The sequence below is a fragment of the Branchiostoma belcheri genome, unplaced genomic scaffold (assembly GCF_001625305.1).
Source record: "Branchiostoma belcheri isolate BF01 breed outbred unplaced genomic scaffold, Haploidv18h27 scaffold11, whole genome shotgun sequence".
In the NCBI taxonomy this organism is placed as follows: domain Eukaryota; kingdom Metazoa; phylum Chordata; class Leptocardii; order Amphioxiformes; family Branchiostomatidae; genus Branchiostoma; species Branchiostoma belcheri.
The window spans coordinates 1,506,690-1,533,175 of NW_017802491.1; the positions used below are offsets into that span (position 1 = coordinate 1,506,690).

At 41.4% G+C, this 26,486-nt stretch overlaps 3 protein-coding genes across 3 annotated transcripts; 2 read left to right on the forward strand and 1 right to left on the reverse strand.

Annotated features, from left to right (window-relative positions):
* Positions 1–874: 874 nt before the first annotated feature.
* LOC109483179 lies at positions 875–10,097 on the forward strand. Its single transcript, XM_019786167.1, has 6 exons — positions 875–936; positions 1,005–1,132; positions 3,448–3,657; positions 7,228–7,305; positions 9,075–9,275; positions 9,812–10,097. The coding sequence occupies exons 1-6, from the start codon at positions 875–877 to the stop codon at positions 9,922–9,924; spliced, it is 792 nt and encodes a 263-aa protein (XP_019641726.1). The 3' UTR covers positions 9,925–10,097.
* Positions 10,098–13,868: 3,771 nt separating this feature from the next.
* Positions 13,869–20,162, reverse strand: LOC109482734 (putative all-trans-retinol 13,14-reductase). Its single transcript, XM_019785561.1, has 12 exons — positions 19,893–20,162; positions 19,279–19,461; positions 18,815–18,945; positions 18,394–18,501; positions 17,971–18,172; positions 17,563–17,763; positions 17,068–17,187; positions 16,624–16,743; positions 16,135–16,266; positions 15,583–15,749; positions 14,991–15,150; positions 13,869–14,657 (listed from the first exon to the last, which is right to left on the reverse strand). Exons 1-12 carry the CDS (start codon positions 20,092–20,094, stop codon positions 14,527–14,529), a joined length of 1,857 nt encoding a protein of 618 aa, XP_019641120.1. The 5' UTR covers positions 20,095–20,162; the 3' UTR covers positions 13,869–14,526.
* Positions 20,163–20,396: 234 nt separating this feature from the next.
* On the forward strand, positions 20,397–26,466 carry LOC109482879 (cytochrome b-c1 complex subunit 2, mitochondrial-like). The gene is made up of 14 exons (XM_019785759.1): positions 20,397–20,482; positions 21,263–21,337; positions 21,673–21,822; positions 22,089–22,153; positions 22,283–22,339; positions 22,566–22,690; positions 22,954–23,051; positions 23,228–23,285; positions 23,671–23,769; positions 24,202–24,404; positions 24,563–24,643; positions 24,906–24,982; positions 25,326–25,479; positions 25,919–26,466. Exons 1-14 carry the CDS (start codon positions 20,453–20,455, stop codon positions 26,003–26,005), a joined length of 1,359 nt encoding a protein of 452 aa, XP_019641318.1. The 5' UTR covers positions 20,397–20,452; the 3' UTR covers positions 26,006–26,466.
* Positions 26,467–26,486: the final 20 nt, after the last annotated feature.

A 26,486-nucleotide genomic window follows, 5' to 3' on the forward strand; every position in this document is an offset into this window, starting at 1 on the left:
CGAGGCACATAACACTATTAGAAGCCATCAAGGTGGCGTTACGCCCTTGATGGTGGGGATTGATTTCTGGAAGTAGCCGCTGTCCGTGAATGATGATCACGTTTGCGCGTTTAGATTTATATTAGTTTAGATTGGTTATACCTGCATGTGACCATGTAAATCCTGAGTTATTGTGCTTCACGTTACTCTGGGGGTGCTTGTGATGTAATAAGACAAGCCCGTATTGAGCTGAGCAGGTTCAAAGTCGGCGGGCAAACGGCCCCGTCCAGAACAGAATGGACAGCAATGGGTAGTCAGTTGTATATTAGCGCATTACGAGCTGTTTTCTGAGGTAAAATTTCTTGGGGGTGGGGATTGGCTCCTATCTGTTTCACCCCAGCGGAGGAGCCGATCTGCTTCACGAATCTTTCACCCCAGCAAACAATCTGGCATCCAGGCTAGTCCACCGTGGTCGTGCCAAACTTCAAATTTCCCGCCTTACGGCTTCGTGACCCAGATTTGGCCCGTCATAACAAAGCGTCGATGTAAACAAACGTTTATTTACAAAAACTTAGCTCCTCCGCGGTTCTCCCTACTACTAAACTTCCACGGACTGACCTGATATACATGACATCGATGGAAACGCAGTGAACATGCAACGCAACAGCCAAGCATGAAAATATTGCTTTACCTTACAAACCTGAGGGACAAGGACAGTGTACACGCGCTGTAGACCGGGCTTTCGAAATTAATAAACTCTGGTCATGGCCTCTCCACATCATATGAAATGGAACACGTCAAAACAACAAAGCTACTATAGTCATTATGATGAATGGGCGGTCCCGGGTCAGCAGGCTGCATGTCTACCAATGGTGGGACTTTATGAATGGCCGCCATGACGACCCGCGCCCAAGCGATGGGGGCAAGTCCGCACTTGCTCCCAAATCTCCGCTCCACGTGGTTCCACCGCGCTAGACGCTGACTCATCGCTCAGTTTAGACTTGTACCGGTTCTATTACTTGTAGAGTGATTCAGATGGCGACTTTTGTAGATTCTAATGGGAAGATCCACAGCTGTGAACTGTGCCTTAAGTATCCGGAAACCCCCGAGTGTCTGGAGCAATGCCCAACCTCCCAGGACCCCCCGAACTCGGGTAAGTCCCCTCTCTCCCGCGTCCTCGCGCGCCCTCCCACCTTAGGCTGAGGCTTGCCGCAGTCCCAGATCGATATTTCTAACAAAACTGTACGGACTCCATGTGCTCCTATCTGTTGATTTGGAAACGCAACTTATTTTTGTCACACTGGAGGAACTGCGACGCTTAAAGTTTGTGATACTTTCCCTTTTTCCCATTTTTGGAACGAAATGTATACGTGTCATACACCTACAGGGCCGCTCACAGGCTAAACAAGTATGATCAAGTATCAGTAGATCTAAGTAGGGCTAAGATTTTATATATGATCGGAAAAATAGTTTTAACTCTTTCAAACTTTCAAACATCTTAAAGATCAATGAGTTCCTCTTGTCCATGTTATACAGAAATTTTCAAGTTATTATGACCTTAGTTTATGGACCTTCGGTAAATTTCCATGTAATTAATTTCCCAATCATGATGTTTCCAAACCTCGTTGAATTTCTATAGCTGACTATCTGGCCCTATCGATATGGCTAGATTTTAATTAGATGTGGAGTTTGTTTTCAAACATGTTTTCCAACATGCCGTGCTTTATGTAATTTAAAAATCAAAATACACGTACTACAAAACGTGACGTTATGGCATATTTCCAAACATGATTATCGGAAAAATTGATTTTATACTTGGTGAAGACTTTTATCGTTTTGATGATGATTATTGAGCAATTTGAGCTTTTGCTTTAATTTGAGTCCTCCAGACGCGTTGATTTGCTGATTTGTTCGTGGCGGCGGCCAGGTAGACGTGGGAGGGCGTAACTACCTGTATTGTCAGTTGGCGACATTTGCAGACGATAGAGCAGAAATTAGAGTAGACTGTATGTGGCTCCGAGTAAATTTGTTGGGGTTGCTTTTTTTCTGACAAAGTCAGCGTACAGGACAGATCTAGCGCCCTCAGGCCGGCTTGGTACGGGACGTTTTCTCATGGCTAAAACAGTGCCATGCCGTCAAACGGAGGCAATTTCAGACATGCGCCCCGCCCTCCCACCTCCTAAGGTCAATGAGGATTTTGCCAGCTAAGCGCACAAAAAACTTCAACAGAATTTCTCTGACAAAGAACGAGCGAGAAGAACGAGAATCGCTTCTAAATAAATACTTTTTTTACTACCATAGTCTCTTGTTAAATTTCTGGTGTGGCAAAATATTTTCTTTTAAATTTATGACTATACTTTCAAGTTCAATAAAATGTAGTTGTTAAATAGCAACCAGAACGACTGATAAAAGTTTTACTTGTCAAATATATACCGAACATATTCTATGATTGGTTCCTAAAGTAAAGTAAACGTTACTGTGGAAAAGCTGGTCTCAGTGTGGGTGGGCAGGCGGATTATAAATTGTCCCGTCTCAGGCTACCACGGCGGCAACAAAAGTGGCGATGAGCTCAGAGGCCAACAACTCTGCTCACATCCGCGAAAGATCAGGGGATAGGCAGACGATTACATACTAGTATTTCTCGGAGTAGAGTATTCTTAGAGGCGCGTGCCCCGTCTCGCCCAAACACTTAAATGGTCGAGAGCCGTTCTATTGAATATTCTCTTCTTGATTATCTTATTAAGTCTGAACACGAACAAGAACACACAAAACGGGGAAGCTGAAAACATCGACAGGATCAGGACCCCTGTTATTTTGTATTTCAGCGTTCACTGAAAATGTGGTTCATTTTTTTGTCTATTTGAACTGAGGGTTGGGCCGGAGACACAAGATTTCCGGTATACTGGTCTCTGTGCTGAATAGGATTTCTATGCTCTCGGTTTTCTTCTTTTCTTTTACTGACCGTCTGACGTAATTCATTGGGCCGTTCAATATTGCAATGAATGCGCACCGGCCCACAGTCAATAACTAAACGTATAATTTTTCAAGAAAAGGCTATAACGTAATGATATTCAAGGTGCCTTTTGTCCTATTTTTCTTATAATCTGATTGTACTACTGTTTGAGTGAGCGGCGCTGATTTTTTTCTCCAAACAATGGCCATGTTTGTTTTCTTCTGTTCAATGTTTACATAGTTACCGTTCGGGCCCTGTGTGACATTTTAATACGTCTGTCTGTATGGCTGACTATTCATCTGATTTCTACATGCTCCTAGAAGTCATTGATACAGAATAATTAATAGCCTGGATTTTATAAGGAAATATATCGTAATGGTTGTCTACACTACGCTGCAATACAGTAGTAGACTCAAATCTACATTTTCAAATGTAAACTTTCTTGCCTGAAATGTATTATATACTGTAGAATTATGACATGCTGTCCAATGATATGTTGTGAGGTTTTTTTACAGGCAGCCCGACCGTGGCGATAGTTGCGGGTCTGTCCGTTGTTGCTGTGTTAGTGGTGGTGGTGCTGCTAGTGTTAGCCGCCCTGTGGTGGTACAGGAGAAAACACGCCCTTCCTCATCCTGACCACAATGCAGAGGCCCCTGTACAGGAACAAGACGACCTCCTGACCAAACCCAAATACGTGGTCAACCACGCAAATACACAGACACACGGTGAGCACTTTACCTGTCACTCTAGAACAAATCAGGAAAATTCGGTAATGAATTTTACAAGAGGTTCTAGTTTTAATTCCAAAACTTTTGGAATTCTATTATCCCCAAATCTGGCACATGTGTTTTTGAAAAATTTCTTTTTGATGGGCAAATCTGTTTCATTTTGCGTTCCCAGAGCCGGCTGAAGTTGAGCAGCGACCCCTGGCGGGCCCTGAGCCGGTGGAGGATGACTACCTGCCCATCCGGGAGACCGCGGAGGGAACGTCCATTTCTCATTCTCCCCACACCTTCACCTAAATTGTGTCTGTTTTGGGGGTGAATCGGAGGGGAGGTGTCCGATATTTTGGAAAGCACGAGTGGTCTGAAGGAAAGGATAAAAATCTTACAGTGCCTTCCCCTTGGCATGCTGGTTTCTGCCATTTCTCCCCGAAATCAAGTATCGGATCAGTATTTTGGTGGCACCTTCCCCAATTCACCACCTCAGCAATCTAACATCGTTCGTTGTGCAACTCCGTTTTTTCAGAAGGCATTAGAAAACCTGCTAAGAGCAGAATACTATAGCCTGTAAGCATGTTAGAGCTCAAGTTTACCACTGCAATGCATAACAGGTGCTTCGCTTGCATGTTGTTTTGTTCAAGGTAGAACGAACCCTGTCTATAGGCAACGTTTCCATAAACGTTACATGCCGGTAGTCTCCAATAACAGGGTATGCAAATCTGTTTTTTCAAGGTCTGTGAAAAACGTCTGTCATATGATGTTCAAGCAAGGAGATATAACCTCCTTGGTTTAAGTGCCTCTTAGATGCTGCCATATCAATTCTTTGTTGCCATATTGTTACCCGTATGTCTTCGGTTAGGATTTGTGGAAGTTCTCGGCACTGTGCAGTACTTAAAAGTGACGTGAATATAGAGAGTCACACCTACCGATTCGTGAGATTGCTACTAAAGGAGAGTCCTGACAAAATTGAAAGTTAGTAGCGACTGCATGGACGGTAACGACGCTTACTTGTTGACGAACACGAACAAAATATTCTCCTTCCACGTCAGGTGCTAACACCGACCGTGCCTTTGTAAATAGTAGTTTTGATGCACGATGTCAAGGTGAAATTATAGCATAGCATTATACAACACGAGAGGGAAATCATGGTCCCGTAACAAGGTCCCGTAATACTTTTCCAGCTGTGTCCCCGTAATTCGGAAAAGTTGAATTGATATAAATTCACTGTGTGTTATAGCAGGCTTTTGCCACTTTTGTATATTCTGCATTCTATAGTGAAAAGTAAAAGTAAACATTCTAAACGTCGTCTCTGTCATGTTATTTCACTAGTTGCTCTAGCGTTGTTTATATCAGGAAGACCTGTGCGTTACACAGTTACTTTTATTGCGTACTGTATTGAAGACTTTTAATGAGTTTATCCATAAAGACGATTAACTTTGTTAATTAAACGATTAAGCATGTAACTTAATTAAGACAGAGCAGTGTTTGTACAAGATGCATTGCGTATCAATTAGCTTAAAATTTGAACTTTTGTTGAGTCACCCGGCTGCGCATGTGTGCCCAGTGTACGCAAATCATTACTTCCGGGTTGAGAAGGAAATCCCCGGGGAATCCCCTCGGCAGCCTGGTTCAGCGAAAGTCACTTGATGTGGACGCACTTTTCTTGATTCTTCTTAGTTTAATGTTTCCTTGCTCTCTAAGGAAAGGTATCAAGCCATTTGCAGCTCTCAAAAGCGAGAAGAAAGAGGGGAACATGAGAGAAGTAGACAACAGAACGCACGCGCGAGACAGTTCTGGGTCAAGATTAGAGCTGAGGTAGTTCCCCGAACATAACCCGGCTTGCCGAGCGTCATACCAAAGGTCACTGAACTGTTCCGTCGGCGTTTATTTCCTGACGGGGACGTGCACAGCTACAACAGGCCGGTCCCGTGATTCTGACTCTGCAGGAAATGGAAAAGGTTTTACAAAAAAAAAAAAACAACAAAGCATTTCCAGAATGGGACTTTTCTTAACATCCCCAACAAATTCTGCAGTTCACTCACTTCGTTTCCTTGATGTGTCTGATATGCCGGATGTACAAATGCGGGGCATAAACTGTATTTTTCCGACCTGCAAAAACGTATTGAAACTTCTTCCCCAAACATCCAAGCAAAACTCTGCATCACTTCACAAAGAAACGAGTCCAATGTATTCAAGACGTTTGTACGGTACAGCTACTGTTCAAACTACGTACATTTTGTATTTTGTGCGCATGTTACATGACATTTGCACACACGCACAGTTACTGTACAGATTCTTCCACATGAACAGATCTTGAGAGAAACAAAACGTTCAAATGTTCCCAGGAACCAGGTATGTTTACTATGTTTACTCTCTGACATGACATGTCGACAATGGCCATGTTTGTTGGCAAACACTCCCAGCAAAATTTCAGTATTGCCGGACTTTCCCATAATGACTCCAATCGAAAGTGAGCTTACTTGCGCTAGTTTCGGTCACGACGTCCCAACAATGGTAGGGAAGGGGGCGTTTAATTTGTTTTAGTTCTTATTTCAGGTCCATGCCATAATTAACATGACAAAGGCAATGATATGAGTACAGAATGTATTGAAGAATGGTATAAAACCATGCACTAACATAAAGTTCTACTTCTACTAATTTAAGGTTCTATCTCGATTTCTGCCTCTCATGAAACGTGACTTGTTATAAGCTGCACGGATCATTGACATGACCTGTAATGATTGGTACGGAGGCGGTGGCCTTGTACCTGGAACAGGGTACAGAGTTCACTGGCGGTCATGTCATGTTGCAATTGGAGTTCAGGCTTGAGTGGCCTTGGAAGCTAGCTTGTTATCATAGCTTTTATTTTCGTATGGGCTGTTGGTCTTGGTGTGTGTGGGTGTCACAAAAATCTTGACGACCATACACTGATAGTGATACAGCCCACGCACTGCGGAGTTCTATTTACACGTCATCGCCTGAAGCAGAATAGCCTATATCAGCAGGCCCCTTTCAGGCAGGTTGATTTGTAGAAACTGGCGCGATTAGACTAAACAACTTTCTTCATGGGTTCGGAGCTATCCCTATGGCATTAGCTAATCACTTTGGTAACCATTCAAGATAACCATTCAAAGCATTTGGTTAATAGGTCAGTCTACCAGTCAGTCCTGTGGGGAGCCCGTAGAGACTAAACGGTGAAATACAGAACTAATATGCGAGAAGAGGAACTTAGCTTTTATTGACAGAACCTCCCTGATTGTTCCCGGATCCCACTCTACATTCACAGGAACGCCTTCAGTCCCGAGCCGCGCATTCGCAGCACATTTCTCGGAAGTCGTTATTATTACCGCGGTGAGTCATAACAGCAATACCGGCACGTTTTCCTTGTGTTTCCTTTACTGACTCTGTTACCGCCGGAAGGAAAGTGACGGTGAAATCACGCCAATGACTTTATCCTAGCCACTCTGTGGTTCTTCCGTGTGCACACTGCCATTCTGCGGTCACTCACTGCGAGTAAAGCCGCTAAACTAGCCGTCCTTAATAAGATGAGCCTCCACTGTGATCCCGGTCAAGGGTTCGACCCTAATCTTGGCTGTCGAGACTGTGCCACCTGTGTCAAGTTCGCACATAACCCCCACTGTGGAGACTGCCGTAAGTTCAACCTACTTTTTTCTCGCGTTCTTACGTTCTTTTGTTCATCGGTTGGGATATCCACTGGTGTGAGTATATATGATGTAACATATAGATGATGGTAATAACAATTTGCAAAGCAAAAACAGTAACCGTAATTATATATATATTACGTGTACTGTAAACGCCTGTCTTTGTAAAACTTGTCTTACAATTGTCTCGCATTACACGTGTGTGCACTTCATAACATGGTAACGATCTACGCTTGTAGCGACTAACGTAAAGCGTTGTGTTGATTGGTAAAGAACTAAGCATCGGTGGTGGTGGGAGAAAATATCGGAGGTCCATGATTGTATGAATGTATGGGAGAGAAAATATGTATCCTGTGCTACTTAGTATAACCTCCAGTCAGAATAGTACATGTATTTCGAATTCCCTTTTTTATACGCCCCTCCCCTCCCCATGATTGTTTATGGTCCGCTCCGCACCACGTTCAAGGGTAAAATTCCCTCAGGCCATACGGCGTACCCCCAACTAGATGTTGGGAGAAAATACCTTTTTCGACTGCTACTTTTCGCTGATCAGTTGAGTATGTACATTACGAAACGGTGCGATTTTAGGATTTGCTGGTGCGGTGGGTTTAATGCCCAACGAGTCACTATCTCCACAAAGACGTCATGACGCGAAAATACAAGAGGAAGTGCCCTGCTTTCAATGGTATTCGTGGCGATACAACACATTTGAAAAGAACAAAGTTGCAGGGGCGTGTGGTATCAGAATAGAAGTCAAGCTTATGCAAACTACGTGCGTACAAAGTGCGTAGTATCGGAAAGGCGACAAGGTTGCCAAGATACCAGCGTCTGTAAAAATAAACATCTTAGTTGAGTGGGAAGTCAATGACGTCTATGAGGTAAAGATCGATTATGGCACGTTCTCTTATTTTCAGAGCAACCTAACGCAAGCATGAAAGTCCGACTTAACCGTTTACTTTGACTTGATACCATTACATAAACACAGAAAATACTCCCGAAAACATTCGCCAGGGCATCTCTGTTCCCTGAATAGGACTGAACGAAATCTATAGCGAAGAAAGCAGCTGCAGTTTAAGTGAAAGTCGCAGGGGGACTTATTTTTCAAGGCTTTTTTCCACCTACAACCCAGGGCTACAACCTATTTTGTTTTTGTTTTCAGCGGTACCAACAACATCTGTTCCAGATTTTTCATCAGGTACTCAGATTAAATGCAACTGTGGCAAGAATCCTGCGTCCTGAATAGTACTAATAGTATTCACCTACAACAACCGAGACAAGGAAGGCAAAGTTACTCAAGTTCCCCCTAAAAACAGTCTACACTGCTCTTTATCTCCTTACTCCACATTTTCTTTATGAGAATAATCCTATCTTTGAAAACAGTTTACCGTAATACTGTGCAATATACATGCATTCCAGAAGCAACTTTCCCTCCCATTACTCTTGAATTAAAAGATGACTGCTAGATGTATGTTTGCATGCTGCTCTGTCCACCACTTCATGTCTCACAGTTAAGTAGTGGATCATATGGTATATCCAGACTGTCTGACAGCTCAGTTGTTAGCCTGGAATGCAAACCTGTTATTGCTGCCAAGTCTCTTTCATCCTCTAAATTTACATTTATTGCAGGACAAAGGAGACTTGACAGCTACATTAGGATTGAATACCTATGGCAATGTAGTCAGTGGATTATACATCTAGAAATACTAGTAGTAGAATGAAAATAAACAATGTGTGGACCATGTTCTTCCTACTCCACAGTCAGTGCCAGTACTACAATTACCCTGCCCTTTGGGAAGGAAATAAAAGGGGCCGAGGGCACTGGTGAACTGTTCCAGTGGCAGCTGATTGCGATCGGGGTGGCCTGTGGTGTAGTCCTGGTGCTCGCCATTGCAGTATTCATACGTTACACCAGGAGGCGTGACAAGACTCCACGTGCCATGGAGCACGGCATCTCTGTTGGTGAGTCTTTTCTCTCAGCCTGTAACTTCCACCCTCAACAGAGATATTTGCAGCTTCCTAGAGGCAATTTCTTCTCAAGGCACCATTTGTTTTGTCTTATGATTGGAAGAAAAAAACTGTGGACAAAAAGTCAATGCCTGGGCTAACAATTGCAAACAAATGCAAGATGTCTTTGAAGAGGTTCATCGGTCACATATATATTAACAGTTAGTACATTCATTGATTGGTGACAGTTTTTGAAAGGTAGCAAACACCTACCTCCGAATTTTTTATGCCTAGTACGTGTTTGCTACCTTTCAAAAAAAGTCACTGATCGATGAATGTTCTACTAACTGCCAAATGCAAGATGTCTTTTCTCTCACAAAACACTTTGGTGCAAAAGGCAGAACAGTAAATCCATGTCTCTTCCATCAATTCAAAAGAATGCTATCTCCATTAGTGTAATTTGAGATAGCAGGTATGCTTGTTTGAATGCACAGGTTAGATATTGTATAAATCACCCTAAATAACCTCCCTCCCTCCCTCCCTATACCCAGACTCTCTGACAGGAGAGACCATGGCTGTGGAGGAGTCGTCAGCATACACCTCCAGTGAGATGAGCTCCAGTGGGAGCAGCATGGCGTCTATACACCGGGAGACTGTCATCTGATGATAGTACTCACAATCCCCACTACTTACAGTTTGGCTGCTATCTCCTCAACTGTGCAGTTGTATACTACAGGAGACTGTAGTATTACAAGCTACCTACTTACAGTTTGGCTGCTATCTTCAACACTGCATACAATGTGGGACTATGCATGCATTTTGCAAAAACTGTGAAAACAAGTGCTTTTGAAAAAGCTGTCGTTCGCCCGTGTAGTCTGTAGGAAAGTTTGTTTTGTGTACGACTCTTCTGTTTTTTGAGAAGAGCAATTTGTGCTGGACACTGTAAAGATTAATATAATGTTCCCTAGGGAGGAAGGGCGTTACTGCAAGCAACTGTGATTTTGGCTGACTAGTATGATATATACACAAAGGAGTAATGTGTGTTTTCCTTGGTTTGTGAGTTGCTGACGCTAAATTTCTAGGTATTATAAGCAATTGAAAATGTACATCGCAGTGATACAGAGACTCACACATTTGGGTTGTACAACAATTTTCTTTATTCTTGTCTTTTGTCGTTAGCTTGTAAATATAAACATGATGAGGGTAACTACTAGTATACCGTCATATGAACTGGAAACAAAATGACTACTAGTATATAAGGTACATGTACATGGAAATGACCTTATCTTTTAGCTTGTAAAGTAAACATGAGGGTCCATACCTCATATGAACTGGAAACAAAATGACTACAATGTACTAGTATATAAGGTACATGGAAATGACCTTATGTTTTAGCTTGTAAAGTAAACATGAGGGTAACCATACCTCATATGAACTGGAAACAAAATGACTACTAGTATATAAGGTACATGGAAATGACCTTGTGTTTTAGCTTGTAAAGTAAACATGAGGGTAACCATACCTCATATGAACTGGAAACAAAATGACTACTAGTATATAAGGTACATGGGAATGACCTTGTGTTTTAGCTTGTAAAGTAAACATGAGGGTAACCATACCTCATATGAACTGGAAACAAAATGACTACTAGTATATAAGGTACATGGGAATGACCTTGTGTTTTAGCTTGTAAAGTAAACATGAGGGTAACCATACCTCATATGAACTGGAAACAAAATGACTCACGTTGCATAAGGTCAACGACATTATATAGGTAGCTATATAATGTTCTTGATAAGGTACATGAAAATGACCTTGTGTTTTTAGCTTGTAAATATAAATATGATGAGGGTAACTACTGGTATACCGTCATATGAACTGGAAACAAAATGACTATATAAGGTCAAGGACATTACATAGGTAGCTATATAACGTCCTTGATAAGGTACATGGAAATGACCTTGTGTTTTTAGCTAGTAAATATAAACACGATGATTAAACTGCTAGTATACCGTCATATGAATTGGAAACAAAATAACTGTAAGGTCAAGGACATTATATAGGTAGCTATATAATGTCCTTGATAAGGTACATGGAAATGACCTTGTGTTTTTAGCTTGTAAATATAAACACGATGAGTGAACTACTAGTATACCATCATATGAACTGGAAACAAAATGACTATATAAGGTCAAGGACATTATATAGGTAGCTATATAATGTCCTTGATAAGGTACATGTAAATGACGTTGTGTTTTTAGCTTGTAAATATAAACACGATGAGTGAACTACTAGTATACCGTCATATGAACTGGAAACAAAATGACTATATAAGGTCAAGACATTATATAGGTAGCTATATAATGTCCTTGATAAGGTACATGGAAATGACCTTATGTTTTAGCTTGTAAAGTAAACATGATAAGGGTAACTATACCGTCTATCAACTGAAAACAAAATGACTATATAAGGTACATTTGTGTACATGAAAATGACCTTATGTTTTAGCTTGTAAAGTAAACATGATAAGGGTAACTATACCGTCTATCAACTGAAAACAAAATGACTATATAAGGTACAGTCTGCTTCAAAGGGAGTGTGAGAAATGTAGTGCAGTGCAAGAACATGTACAGTAGTCACGAGTTAGCAAACAACGGTAGTCACTGAAAGAAAAAAAATCAGTAATTCAATTTTTTTAATACATTAAATTCTGTTTTGCTTAATTACATCATGCTGCCTTCATCAAACTGGTTTGTGTTTGTGTGCAACTGAACATAACTGAAAAACGCTTCCATGCATAGCTGCTTTGACATACTAGTAGTATAATTTTAATAACACTGTATCAAAGCAGCCATGCATGGAAGCGTATTTGTAAGGGCTTGGCTTGCAACATATATTCAAACTACACAACAAATGACCCCTACAGCGTTCCTGACCTCTAAGAGTAAGCCGACAACTGTTTGAAGTTAAGACTGGTTGATCGTTTCCCAAATTCTTTTCTCACAAAAGTGCGCGTTCAAGCTGCAGCAGACAGAACTGTATTTTATAAGGTCACACGCCCCCCTCCCCCTTTCGCGGCATGCCGAAACAAAGGCACCGAAATATTATTATTATTCCCATACATAATCTCTAGAAAGCATTACAGAGCTTTGTTGTTCTATGAAGTACTTTAAAACACAATCATACGCTCCAAATCGTTGAAAATCGTTTCAAAACGTAAGTATTTTCACGATAAAAAATACAAACGCACACAAACCTGTGGCCTTGCTTTGCTCTGCATGCGCATAAGCGCACCCTAGCGGGGATAGGCCGTACTGCCACTGCCAGATCTTGCTGGCTTATTAACATAATATATGCAACGATGAGCAATGTGTGGCTTTTGTCAGTTTATGGCTCACGTGGGCGACATTTTGACGTAAAATTATATTTGAAATGTTTAATTTTGTCAAACATAGAGCTGTGGTGACATTTTATCTTATAGTAGCCCAATTTTAATTTTTAGCGCTTCATGTACATACGGGACCCCAAGCGCAGACAGCGCAGACACAATGACCCGACTCGGACAACAGAAACATGACGTAATTAGGACCAACGAACGTACCTACCTAGGAGCATGTAGGAAAGCGAACACAATTTCGTTCGCCCGCCGTAGGGCGGGCGAACGAAAAAAAACTAGATCTTGTACAACAGCCTGGGTACCATCCTGGTTGGTTTCGTAGCAACTATAAAAGCAGACGAAACCAACCAGGATGCTACCCAGGCAACAACAGTATATACCTATGATACTGGCAGTTAAGTTTTCGATCAGTTCTCTTGACCTTCTAATTCGATCCTTCCTTGAAGCTTTGCTTTGTGTATGGAACTAGCATCTAAGATCTCTATCATCAACACAGATAAACTTTCATTTAAAGCTACCATAATTGCCAAATGTCTCAACAATGCAAGGTATCTATTGTTGCTGTGGACACACATTAGGAAAGGAAGGATAATATTAGGAACTAAAGAAAATTTGTGTTCAAGGAAGCTAATCTTTTTGCAAGGTACTTCTTTAGCACAATGTTGTCTTCCAAAGAATCTATGAAGAGGTCTTATTTTTTCTGCAAACACACAAGTGGATACCTCAATGTTAGACCTATAATAGGAACCAGAACTGCTGGGCTGTAGTGGATAAAAGAAACAGATGTTACAGGGCTGTCAACAGACATGGGTATATTATTTAAACTAGCAGCATTATTGAACTGAAAAGCATGTTTATGGAACTACATAAACATGCTAACTACATGTACTTTCCAAGACAAAAGTTCAGACTCACCCCAATCTTTGTGTTGGAGAGTAGTTTCATTTTCCCCCAATGTTGCAAATGAACAAAGATGACACTTCATGCTGGCATGTATGTTTGGTAATATTTTGCAGAGACTGGACTTTTCTACTGGGTAGTTCTTTTAAAATCGACTGCATCAGATTTCTTTAAAAAATTATGAAAAGCTTGCTTCAATGTGTGCTTTCAGCTTACTTCTGCAATTGAATTTATTGCCTAGGTTGTGTAGAAAATGATAAGAATATCTTTGAGAGGCAGGTATTTTTGACAGCACATCATGTTATTCATAATTTTAAAATCACCAAGCTTTAATGATCATAGGAACTAGAGATACATGGTACTTGTTTTAAAGTAGGAAATCTCAAGATACCTATAATTGTGAATAACCCAAATACATTGTACATGTATTTGTGTCATGTATTACATACTGTTTCAAGTCAATCTCACCAAGCTTTCTTTAGGCAACAGCATAATTCATTGTTGATTTCATAGATTTTTCTCACCATTATATACTAGTACATGTAGTTCATTGCTATATATATTCCAAACTCAAATAAAAGCACAGCAAATGCAAATGAAAACTACCATTGTATGATTATTTATCTGCAATGGGACAATTGACTTTTTTCATGTTTACCTCCATAGAAGGAAAACATGTCATTTTGTATCACTTCTGCCAATAAAAAATGTCACTGACATTGCATATGGATGGAATAAGGCTGTAACAGTGTAAATTTGACTCTCATTTAGCGAATTAAAAAAATTTCTTGTGGTCATGTCTTTGGCACTTAAGACACAGCTTGTCACAAAAAGTTGTCCTAGTGTACCTGACCCCTATGCTGTCAGAAAACACTGCACCTGACCCCAAAGTTGTAACCTGACCTGAACCCTAGTGCAGAGCATGATGGGATTACTTGGTTTTGGCCCCTAGTGCAGAGCATGATGGGATTACTTGGTTTTGGCTATCTTCTTCCTGAGGTTCATGAGGTCAAACATGACGTTGCGGTTCAGGACAGAGTTAGCGGACAGGATACTGCCAAACAGGGCGCCGGCCAGACCACAGCAGAAGATGTCCTGGCCTGAAAAATAACAACAACAACCTTGTCTCCAGTCTGTGGGACACAAAACACACACTTGGCACAGCTTCAAAGCTGATTCAGTTAAAGCTGATCTTTTGTTAAATACGACTGTTACAAAAAACAACAGCATATCCAGTTAGCTACCCAGCAAGTCTCTGAAAGCTGTAAAACTTGAGAGTTGGCAATAGGAAGGGCATCCAGCCATTGAAACTTTTGCTTCAAACCCCAAGACTTGCACCGAATTTCGCACGTGACATGTACAAGCAAGCCTAACCATCGAGAGACAGGGAACAACAGATGATAACCTGGACAGTGAGTGATCCAGTGCCTTACCTGTCAGGTACAGGTTGGGTACAGGTGTCTCTGGGTGCAGCTGGGTGACCGTGTCTGCCGAGAAGCGAGCCATGTTGTGGTCAATCCCGTAGATCTCCCCACGGGGGGCCGCAATATAGTACTTGTTGGTGATAGGTGTTCCCATCTCAAAATACTCCACCTGGAAGGAGTGAAAAAAAAAAGAATCTTATTCCATCATTGCCTATATCACTTCTCATGGTGTGTCTTACTGTCAGCTAATCACTAGCCATTCAAGAATACGATACAGTATACAGTCAAACAGTGTTCAAATGACCACCTCTACGTAAGGACCACCTGGCCATTGTGACCACTTTTTATAGTGGGCCCTTAAATAATTTTTCCCACTGACGCAAGTATTAAGAATAGTGACCACGTGTCCACATAGACCAGATTTTATTGGTCCCCTGAGGGTCTTCTTGGGCAGTTTTGACTGATCTACAAACCTTTGCAAATGACATCACAGTCACAATGCTGGGTGATTGAACCTGGAAGAGCCAGATATAGCAAATATGTGAAAGGCTGTGAACTGCAGTTCTACTTGAAACCATTAGGAGGAGCCTGTGACACTGACCCTGTCCTTTATCTGTGGGTAAAGCCTGCAGGTCTGGTCCCAGATCCTGGCGGCCACCGACATCTTCAGGTCCTTGTACTCCTGTCCTCGCTTCATCACGCGTTCGTCCTCCCACTTCTCAAACCACTCGTACGGGCACAGCGTGATCACCGTGCAGGTAGACTTGCCTGGAGGGTAGATGAGGATTCAAGAATTTCATGGAGTGATTTCAGCCTCAAAAGCACCTGGAAAGAGTAGAAATTGGCCAAATAGACAGATAACATGCCTGGAGAGTTGGTCGCTAAAGGAGTATTTTGGGAGGCTGGAAATAGTCCTTTTGCAGACCAACTCCTCTGGCGTGCTACCGGTATCTGTCTACTTGGCCAATTTCTACTCTTTCCAGGTGCTTCTGAGGCCTCGTAGAGACTAGTGTGATACAATGATAAGTCTCCATAAAAGTTAATTCAGGTAAAGTCATTGGTTCTTTCTAGGTCTTTCACGGATCATGGAATAGATTATTATAAACTCATGTCTTGACAGCAAAAATCTTTCCATGTTATACTGTCATGTTACCTGGGTATCTCTGCTCATGGGAGGGGTCCTTGGATGATGGGAAGGAAATGAAGAGGAGAGGAACATCAGCCTTCCCAGCATCCTCTGCACTCCTGTTGGCATATTCCTCAAAGCCTGCATCAAGGTCATTGTCTGAAAGTCAAACAATATTCAGGTTTTCATCAGTAAGACATGTGTGTACATAAAACTTTCTTACTGCACTGATATGAATGAAACATTGACTGTAGGGGAGAGATATGCTAACAGCTATCAATTTTACTTGAATGAATGAATGGATGGATGAATGGATAGATGGTTAGATGGATGGACGGATGGATGTGAATGAATGGTTTCCTGCAACCGTATATTGCAGCCTGCTGGCTAAATTACATTGAGTATGTAAGATATTGCTTTGTTACAGTACGTAAGATTGCTTGTTATGGTAACATCCTGATATCACTGACATAAAACAACTAGTGATGCTGCATGATTGACAGCAGTGCTACTCACGGGTGAAAGCCCAGCAGTTCTGTGCCTTCAGTCCCAGCTCCTCCTTAGTACCACGGAGTCCCACAAACAGACTCACTGCACCAACTCCATGCCGAACCTTGCTCAGCACACAATCCAAACCTGCAACACAGAGTTACAGTTAATGTCAGCTCTAACACTTCCTATGATTACCTTAAGACTGTCTGTGCTATGGGGGCATTTCTCATAAATGTCTTGAACACCCAGATATGTTGGAGATATTTTTCGTACATTTAGAATATTGTGAATGAAGCATGAAGTGTGGAAAAGCCCTTGAATTTTTACATTTTTAAGTAATGGACAGCAACCTAGATAATGCAATTATTACTGAGATGACAAAGGAGTTTTTATTTACAACAATTCAAATTTGAATTATATATCACTGGAACAGATAGGCTTTCATTGAATAACGGTAATATTCTTTACCATGTTTCACGGCAACTTCCTTGGGCAGCAGAGTCTGGTAGGTGTTGTACAGGCCGGCATCAGAGATGACTATTGGTGCATGGATGTCTATGTCTCCACTGGACTTGTGTACACGCACACCTGCAGGGAAAATTCAGACATCTCCTTATCAAGATACCTACAACACCACAACTATACAAAAACAGTATGCAGACCTGCTTAACAACCTTCTATAAAAAAAGTAAAGCTGACAAAAATTAAGGTAGTACAGAAGGGTGGCTGTGACATATCTTGAAAATGAATTTTTTTCTTTCAGACATGTATTTTTTAGGCTGATCTTAATAATCTGTAAATCTTTTTTCCTCAAATATGAAACAGCACCAATGTGCTCTCATTGACTCAATCTACTCTAGCACTACAAACCAAAATAAATGTTCACTTAAAATGGAGGAAAATTAAACAGCATGAACACAACAATCAGCTAAAATAACAGTTTACATAAGAACAAATTCATACCACATGCAGCACCACTGCTGTCAATCAGAATCTGAGTGACAGGTGCCCTGACCAGCACGGCACCGCCGGCCTTCTCGATGACAGGGATCATGTGGAAGGCGATCTCGCTGGCACCACCGATGGGGTAGTACCCTCCGTTATAGTAGTAGTGGCTGATCAAGGTGGCATGCATGGTGAAGGGGGCATCTTTGGGAGGAGTACCTATAAAAGGCATTGCAAATAGCATCATCATCATTAGTTTACAATAAGATATACACAAGCATGACTAGATGCTTGGATAGGAAAAGTCACTTTTTCAGATAGCAGTAGTCAACAAGAATAACTTCCTAGTCAAGTGCAGCCTTCCTTTCTCACAAAAAATATAAACATCTTTTTACTAAATATTGTGTACATGAAAATGTTACCCACCATAGTCACCAAAGCTGTAAGACAAAACTGCCTTCAGGTCCTGGTTGTCTGTGAGTTCATCAAGTGTCTGTTTGACTGACTTGCTGGCATACTTGAAGTAGTTGGTCATGTAGTTCACCAGACCTGTCTTTACCAGCAGCCTAGCAAGCCACTGGGGGAGGGACCTCAGCCCAACATACCCCAACATGCTCTTTCTTACTTTCTGTGCAAATAACAGGAAAACACAGCAGTTAACAGAGTGCCATAAAAAAACTGTGCTAACTTTTTGTGTTGGGTCAAAGTTTATGTCAGATAATACAGTACTATATACACATACCAACACAGATGAACTTTCATGCAAAGTTATTATACTATTACATTGTATCAGCTGTTGCCAAAAAAAGTGAAGTACAATGTTAAGAAATAAGCATGAAGATGTCCAACCTTCAGCAGCAGCAAGAAGCCATCAATGGCTTTCTCTTCCTCTGGAAACTTCTCCAGAAGAGCCTTCTTAAAGGCTTCATTTCCTTGTACAATGGGAAATTTCCTTGGCTGTTTAGAAACAAGAAACTTGGTTACAAAAGCATCCAACCTTTTCATTGCTACTAAAGCAAGCAAAGACAAGAAATTTTGAAGCTACTCAAGAAAAGATGAAAAGACTACCACATTGATTTTTAAAAAACGTCAAAGTTTTCAGACATGCATTTTCATAAAAACATGTTCATATACATGCATAACATAGTTACATAATGGGCATTTAAATTACATGTGTTGATTGAACAGATTTCCCCAAATGCTACTTATCCATAGACAATAACATTGTACATGGGATTGTTGTGTACATTACAAGTAAGTAAGTAATTACATTTTCAGCACCAAGGGCAACGACATCCATGGCATCATCCAGTTTCTCCCACTGGAGCTGTCCTTCTGTCAGCTGGTCAAACAGAACCTTGTTTATCGTGGACCCACACATCTCTCCAATGTAGTGCACACCTGTAAAGACAAGTCAGAATTGGACAAGGTTTGCATTTTGGATACACAGCAGGCTAATCCTTTGTGAGGGGTGTGAAGGAGGCAGTTTACACCATGGCTCATCAACCCTCTCTGAATCATGACGGTGGGAGATTCCGTCTTCCTACCACTTTTGATTCACTCCTGATGTCATCACAGTCTTCCAACTTCCGGAAAGTCAGTGAGTGGATCATTCACCACTCTTGGAACTAAGACTTAAACTTAACTAAATAATTTTGTTTTCTTCATCCAGTTTGGCCTGTAATGCCAAGGCAATCATCAAAGAATCTTCATTGCCACGATGACGAGACTCACCAACGTCAAACTCGAAGCCCTTCTCGATGAAGGTGTGACAGCACCCTCCCGCCTGGTCGTGCTGTTCCAGCACCAGCACGCGCTTGCCAGCCTTCGCCATCATGGCTGCCACGCCGAGCCCTCCGATACCGCTGCCAACAACCACGGCGTCCAGCGTCTCCGGAACTTTCTTGATGACAAAACCTAGATGGGAATAGTTGCAGATTGTTCTAGATGACTAGTGATAAACAATTCTGGAGCAATCAAGCAGTTGAATTCTGAACTACTTTATGATTAAATATCCACCTGATATTCATCTGATCCAGGTCAATTGGTACCCTTTCCCAGGGTAATGAGATGTCAATACACATGTATCTACAATGCGGTGCATGCCCACTTTAAAAAACGAAACAATGGCTGATCTGTAACCTATAAACAAGTACGAAGCAGTGAAAAAAACTCCAGATAGTTACAAGTACAAATGTGACTACTACTAGTACCTGGTGACTTGTTTTTGATGTTGCCGACAAAGTGCACATGTGTGGGAAGGAAAAAGGTAATGTCACCACAACGTACAGTGTAAGGTGCACTGAATATTGTACTTGACTGCGCCAACAGGTGAACTCTGTACCCACCATTTTTGATGACTCTGTCCCTGGCCGCCTGGTCGGTGACCAGCGGAGAGGGCGGCCTCCTGCAGTCGGCGGCAAACGGGTTCTTCCCGCGAGGCTTTCTGTTGGACGTTACCATGAAGACTATCGCGATCAGCGCCACCACCAGGACCAGCAGGCCCGGGTTGGACATGAAGGAGGCGGCGACGTTTGTGATAAACGCCATGGCTTACGTGAGAACACCTGTCCGCGACCTTTGCAAAGAGAAAGGACGCCCCAGTTGCGTAAATTACGTAAAGAACGTGCCACTAATATTTTAGGGATATAAGAACTTAGTCACGATAAAAACTCAACTACTTTGTAAAAATAAACACCAGATACAATTTTAACATCATAAAATATGTTTAGTATGAATGTTAAACCTCCATACTATATTTTTATGTGTTCATAATGATCACATAAACTGAATATTTTCTCTACAAATCATCATATAAGTGGAATAGTCTATAGGTCCTTTGACCTGTGAATTATGTTGCATCCTGGGAATTTTGTGACAGTGTCCGCCATTTTGTCCCGGCAAAGCCATGGCATCCAGGTTGTTACGGCCACTTTCCGTAAGTTTTATCCTTCCAGACCAAATAGAATCCTTCTTTTCTCCTCACACATGGTAAACTGTACGTGTAAGAATGTAGGAAAACTGATCATAATGCATTTCTATCCAGCGGCATCATAGAAAGGAGCTCATTTTGGGCGATGATTCGAAGGTCATGAGGCATCGGCCTTCACTTTTTCAGTCCTTTAGTTTCAGTAAAATTATCTTTTACATAGATTATATATTTGGAAGGGAGGTAGATGTTTTCTTTTCCAGTTGATATCGTTTTAACTTTTATACGTTGGAGGTAAATATCAGGCATGTCCGATCATTAGTACTAATACGCAGGTCTTTCTACCTAAGTACCATGCTAAATCTTTCAGCAGCTTATACTAACTTAGTTATCAAAAATTTTGTTCATTCCCAAATCATGGATGATCGACATTTTAACATATCTTAAGATTTAATATAACGTTCCATGAAAATTGATGAGAAGATTATGAAAGCAGTGAGTACAGGAGGCGTCAGGATAATCGCCATTGGGGTCATGTCAGGTCAAGGTAAAGGGTACATATTTGTTAAGGACATAATTTTATGTAACTGGAGAATGCATACATAGCATACATGTGTGGTATGTACATACAGTGTACAATGACATTTTGCCAGTGACCATGAAGAAGGTGTACAGTACTGTTTGATAAACAGAGAGCAAGGAAATAGATTCATTTGTACTGTTAAACTAAAGAGATATCGAGATGTCTTTCACATGTTGATGTCTCTTTGCTCCTGTTTCTCACAACAGCGACGACTGCAGTCGACCCAGGCTGCAGTTAAGGAGGCCGGGGCACCAGCCCCTCTGCCCAAGGAGGATGTTAAGGTAATAGGAAGTGTACAGTGCTGCTTTCAAGGGAGTTAAACCAGGCTGGCACACTCTTCACTGTTAAAGAACCAGTGTCTTAAAACTTTTCAGGAGCAAGGCATTTGGAAAAGTCATAGTGGCATCCAGTATAAGTCTTGTAGTACAACACAGAGAGAATGTAAGTTTGAATTTCAGCATTAAGCTTTGGGATAGTAGTCATTACGCTATCTTGGCTCGCCTTGCAACAAGCACCATAACCACATCTTGACACTTGTTGGATGAGAAATACAAGCTGTTCTTCGCTCATTGAAGGTACCAGTAAATAACCTGATGAACCTGCCTTGTTCCCACAGATCAGTAAGCTGAGTAATGGCATGGTGGTGGCCTCCCTGGAGAACAACTCTCCTGTGTCCAGAGTGGCCCTGTACATCAAGGCTGGCAGTCGCTATGAGACCATGCAGAACGTGGGAGTCACCCATGCTCTCAGGCTGTCAGCAAACTTAGTAAGGACTGCTTGTCTGTAGTGTAATATCTAGGCTTTGAGATTAGCTTTCTTTCAGACTGTTCTTGCAGACAGATAAGGTTTTAAACTACAGTACTCTTTTATCTGCCACAAGCATTTGTCAATCAAGAAAGAGTAAAAAAAAGGGTATTAATGATTTGAAGTCTTGTAGTTATGTCATTGGATTCAAAAGGTACTAGACTAGAGTCAGGCGAGCATTTGTTTGAAGCCACAACATAACTCTGACTTTCTGTTTTACACTTGCAGAGCACAAAAGAATTCTCCACCTTCCGTCTAACCCGAGGTGTGGAAGTGCTGGGTGGCAGCTTAGAGTAAGTTTCCAGTCAAATATATAATTTTGAATGACAAAAGTGAAGAAATATTGTCATTTGAATGCACCTGTGCATAGGAAAAACAGATGAAACTAATCTAAAATTAATTGTTTTTTTTTCCATCTAAAGGGCTACTGGAACAAGAGAACACATGGTGTATAAAGTAGACTGCCTCAGGGATGAAATGTAAGCAACAATGCAGTATTTTTGGGTTATCACTTATCAACATGCCACCAATCTTATATTTTGTACTTCTTGGTGCTTACCATGACTTAATTAGGATCCACATTAAGCATGACTATTGTGTCTCACTGACATGTAAAGTTTGACAAGAAGTCTACCTACTACATGTAGTAAGAACGTGGGAGGAAACATTTCTAATTGTGCATTCTATTTCCTCTGCCCCTGACAGGCAGTCGACCCTGGGCTACCTGGCCAGCATTGTCTCCGCTCCAGTCTTCAAACCCTGGGAGGTGTCCTCTATTGAGAACAGGATGGCAGTGGAGCTGGCTTGTCTAGAAAAACAACCAGGGACCGGTATGTTCTCTCCTCAACATGGGTCTTCACCAAGCACCAGTGCCATTGTTGATACTTGTCTACTTGTAGAAATGACCTAATAAACCTCTTTGATGAGAAGTGAGGAAAAGGTATATATCCTCCAGGGACTTGATCCTTGATCGTAAGCTTGGTACTCGTCATTTTGCCAAATACATGTACATGTACATGTACTATCGACAGCCAGTTTGGGCTGATGCAACATTGTATGAATTAATGATGATTAACTTCAATTTGATCTACAGTTGTGAGTGAAATGGTCCATGCAGCAGCCTACAGGGGCTCACTTGGAAACAGCCTGTATGCACCACAAGTCATGCTGGGCAAGCACACTCCTGGCATGGTGAGTAAACAAAGCACCAATCTTACATTTACACGGTCTACATCCAAATATTTAGACTGAAGCAGTGACTTTGAAATGACCATGATGGTGTTTATCTTAGCTACAAAGAGTTTTGCATTTCTTGATTTTTCTGGTTGTTCAATTGAGGCATAAAGAATTATATGTCATTATTTCAGCTGACTGCCTTCATGCAGCAGTGCTACAGCTCCCAAGGCATGGCACTGGTGGGACTTGGTAAGTCCGTTTTAAATTGATTCCAAAATATATGTGATTGTACTTTGATTTCTAGTTTGTGCTAGGAGAGATGAAATTACAGAGACAAATGTGTAAACTATAAGTATAAGAGATGCCTTCTCATTTGTATTTATTGGTGTACCAGAAGGAACCATTGTTATGATATGAATGTTGTGATATTGGGAAAATTATGCAATGATGGACCAAGAATTCATTCGGAGGATCATGATAATAACTGTTCACAAATGAGAATATGACAAAAATGGAGCAAATAGATGAGGACAGCATGAAGTAACAGATCACACCTTCCAACACATGTTTTGTAGTGCTTCACTGCTTGTCTTACAAGTGTTTTTCTTGCTTGTGTTTTTCTTGTGTTCTTCAGGTACGGACCACGACAGTCTGGTACAGCTTGGAGAGGACCTGTTCTCTGTCAACTCCAGTCAGCCTGCAGACAAAACACCTGCCAAGTATGTGGGAGGAGGTAAGGACTCACATACTTTTCGGTTGTCATTGTTTCCCATAATTCAACCATCTTGTGACTACAAACAGGAAGTTTTTGAAATTGCCTGACCAAATGCTAGTATGCTGCTGCAGTCATTATGCTCACTGGGACACCTATACACATTGTTTTTGCTGAAATACCAACCTGATTAACTTGAATCAATCTCTTGACATTGAGTCCTCATTTTATCAAAGTATATTACTATGATATATTGATGAAGTTAAACATTCAGGTAATAAGGTACCAAGGTAACAGTTCGTCAAGCAACTAAGTGCCTTCATTAAGCCTTTTTCAAAACCTATCCAGTTGCTTGAGTTACTGTTACTTTGTTACATTACAATGAGATGTTATGCAGTTCCAGCTCTAATTGTTAGGGGGTGCTCTTCATGAAACTTGTGTCTCTGTCCCCAGTTGACTCCAGGAGACATGTGCCAGGCCCCATCAGCACAGCGGCCATCGTGACAGAAGGGTCATCGCTGAGCAGCACAGACCTGCTGTCCCTCGCCGTGCTGCAGAGACTGCTGGGAGCCGGGCCCTATATCAAGCGGGGCAGCGACACCGCGTCGTCTCGTCTGAACAGGGGAGTGGCTCAGGCCACACAGATGCCGTTTGCAGTGAGTGGACATTTGTTTGCACAACTCCAATTTGACATACACTAACAGACTTATGTGGGTGGTATATTGAGCCCTGAAACTGTTGCTCATTGTTGAATTTAGCAACATTTTCTGATCTCAAAGCTGACATGTCTGTTGTTCTTCCCTGTAACATCTAGACTACGTGCTTCAATGCCAACTACACAGACTCTGGGCTTTTTGGACTGTTGGCTGTGGCACCGGCTGAGCAGATGGGAACAGTGAGTCAACATTTCAACTAAAGATTTCAACTGCATGTTCTCACCAAAACAGCCTTAGATGTTTGATTAGAACAAATCTAATCTACTCTTCCTGGATTTCATCCATAGAACTACAGCATGTACATTCACGATTACAATACACACATAAATGAGGTACAGAACAGCACACTGCTTCTTCAATGACAAAAAAAATGAACTTTGTAAAAAAATCTGAGTTGCAGAAACCTGTCAGTCAGGTCCACATTTTCTGTCCCTCCCTCAGGTTCTGAAGGCAGCTGTGAGTCAGTATGGAGCCATCACTAAGGGTGATGTTCAGGAAGCTGACGTACAGAGGGCCAAGTGAGTAACCAGCTTCTTAGCAACTAACATTCTGAAAAAAAGCAAATAAAGTTAAAACAGGTCAAATACTTTTTTTCATTTTTTTCAATGCCAATGAATGATAGTTTCTAAACTAATACTTATATATAAAATTATAGCACCCTTATTAAACTGAAGAAAATTACTTTGAATACAAAGCTAAGCATTGATACCTGGTAATACTGTTGTGGCTTGACTTTTGTGATAGAGGATTTGTCTAGATGATATGTCTAAAAGCAACAGAAAGATAGTTGATTTTTGCTAGTGTAGAACATGTTAAATGTTATCATGTGATGTCTTACATATTGCTTGATTGGTTGTGTAGGAGCCAGCTGAAGGCTGCTGTTCTGATGTCCATGGAAGACTCGGCTAACGTTCTGGAAGACCTGGCGCTCCAGGCCGTAGAGACGGCAGCTTACGTCAGCCCTGACCAGGTGGCCGCACAGGTGGACTCCATCACCACTGACCAAATAGTCAAGGTCAGCTTAGGTTTATGTTCTGTATTTTTCTCTTGGGCTATGTTTACAGCTTTCTCCACTTCCTAAGGCTTCTGTTAGTCACTGAGCATTGCTCTCTGCAGGTCTTGCTGTACAGTGCCTCTCATGACTAGTACACCCAATACTAGCCCAGCAGAATTTTCTCTTCTGCCTGTATCTTGTAGTATGGGTTGTGTGAAAACGGGGGAAGTAATTCCCACTAAAAGGCAACAAAATTACAAAACCAGTGAGGAGGATAATGTATGCTTTCATCTAATCGTAAAAATCGTTCTCTTGCATAGGTTCACTTGAGAGTGCATGTAGAAGGTTTGCAAATCAAGTAAAGGTACTTTAGATGCAGTATGTGTATTTGTATGTGTATGTAGGAAAGAAAATGCATTAGTTCTTCACTTGATTAAACACTTTGTTGCTCTTGTTGCAGGTTGCGAAGCGTGTGTTCAACGGCAAGCCGACCATGGCCGCTCTGGGAGATCTATCCAACACCCCACACCTAGACCAACTAGTCTAACACAAATACATACAACTGATGACCATACTCTAGCAGATTGTGTTAAAACTAAACGTGGTATATAGCCTTTTCAAAGGCTATTTCTGTACAATAATAGTAGTCCAGACTCAACTGCCATACATGTACTTCTTGTTTACCTATGAAATGTACACTACATTATGAACTTTGGTTGCAAACTTGAATCGTAAAGACAGATCACCACGTAACTTCCTTAGAAATACATTTGGATGGAAAACAGGTTGGAGCAATGATTTTCAGTATTTGTCAACACCAGTAAAATGATTTCTACAGAAAGATGCTTTGTCATCAAAAGTGTGTGTTGTATGGTGTAGAATGTAGTTCTGATGTCCAAATTTTAAGTACAGAATATAAACCTGCGATCAACCACAAAAGAAAATACAGGTTGCATTTGAATTTCTCATGTTCAGAATGTTTCAAATAAAGTATTATATCTGAGTCTACATGTGAGAATTTTCTAGGT

What these genes read in the sequence shown, in the direction of transcription:
- LOC109482879 (XM_019785759.1), top strand. Translation starts at nt 20,453, where the DNA reads ATGGCATCCAGGTTGTTACGGCCACTTTCC. An exon ending in GACTGCCTCAGGGATGAAAT is followed by an intron (nt 22,340 to 22,565) that starts GTAAGCAACAAT and finishes TGCCCCTGACAG; the next exon opens with GCAGTCGACCCTGGGCTACC. An exon ending in CGGCTGAGCAGATGGGAACA is followed by an intron (nt 24,644 to 24,905) that starts GTGAGTCAACAT and finishes TCCCTCCCTCAG; the next exon opens with GTTCTGAAGGCAGCTGTGAG.
- LOC109483179 (XM_019786167.1), top strand. Translation starts at nt 875, where the DNA reads ATGACGACCCGCGCCCAAGCGATGGGGGCAAGTCCGCACTTGCTCCCA. An exon ending in CTCCCAAATCTCCGCTCCAC is followed by an intron (nt 937 to 1,004) that starts GTGGTTCCACCG and finishes TATTACTTGTAG; the next exon opens with AGTGATTCAGATGGCGACTT. An exon ending in CGCAAATACACAGACACACG is followed by an intron (nt 3,658 to 7,227) that starts GTGAGCACTTTA and finishes ATCCCGGTCAAG; the next exon opens with GGTTCGACCCTAATCTTGGC.
- LOC109482734 (XM_019785561.1), bottom strand. Translation starts at nt 20,094, where the DNA reads ATGGCGTTTATCACAAACGTCGCCGCCTCCTTCATGTCCAACCCGGGC. An exon ending in TTGCCCTTGGTGCTGAAAAT is followed by an intron (nt 18,502 to 18,814) that starts GTAATTACTTAC and finishes GTTTCTAAACAG; the next exon opens with CCAAGGAAATTTCCCATTGT. An exon ending in CAGCAGTGGTGCTGCATGTG is followed by an intron (nt 17,188 to 17,562) that starts GTATGAATTTGT and finishes TTTTCCCTGCAG; the next exon opens with GTGTGCGTGTACACAAGTCC.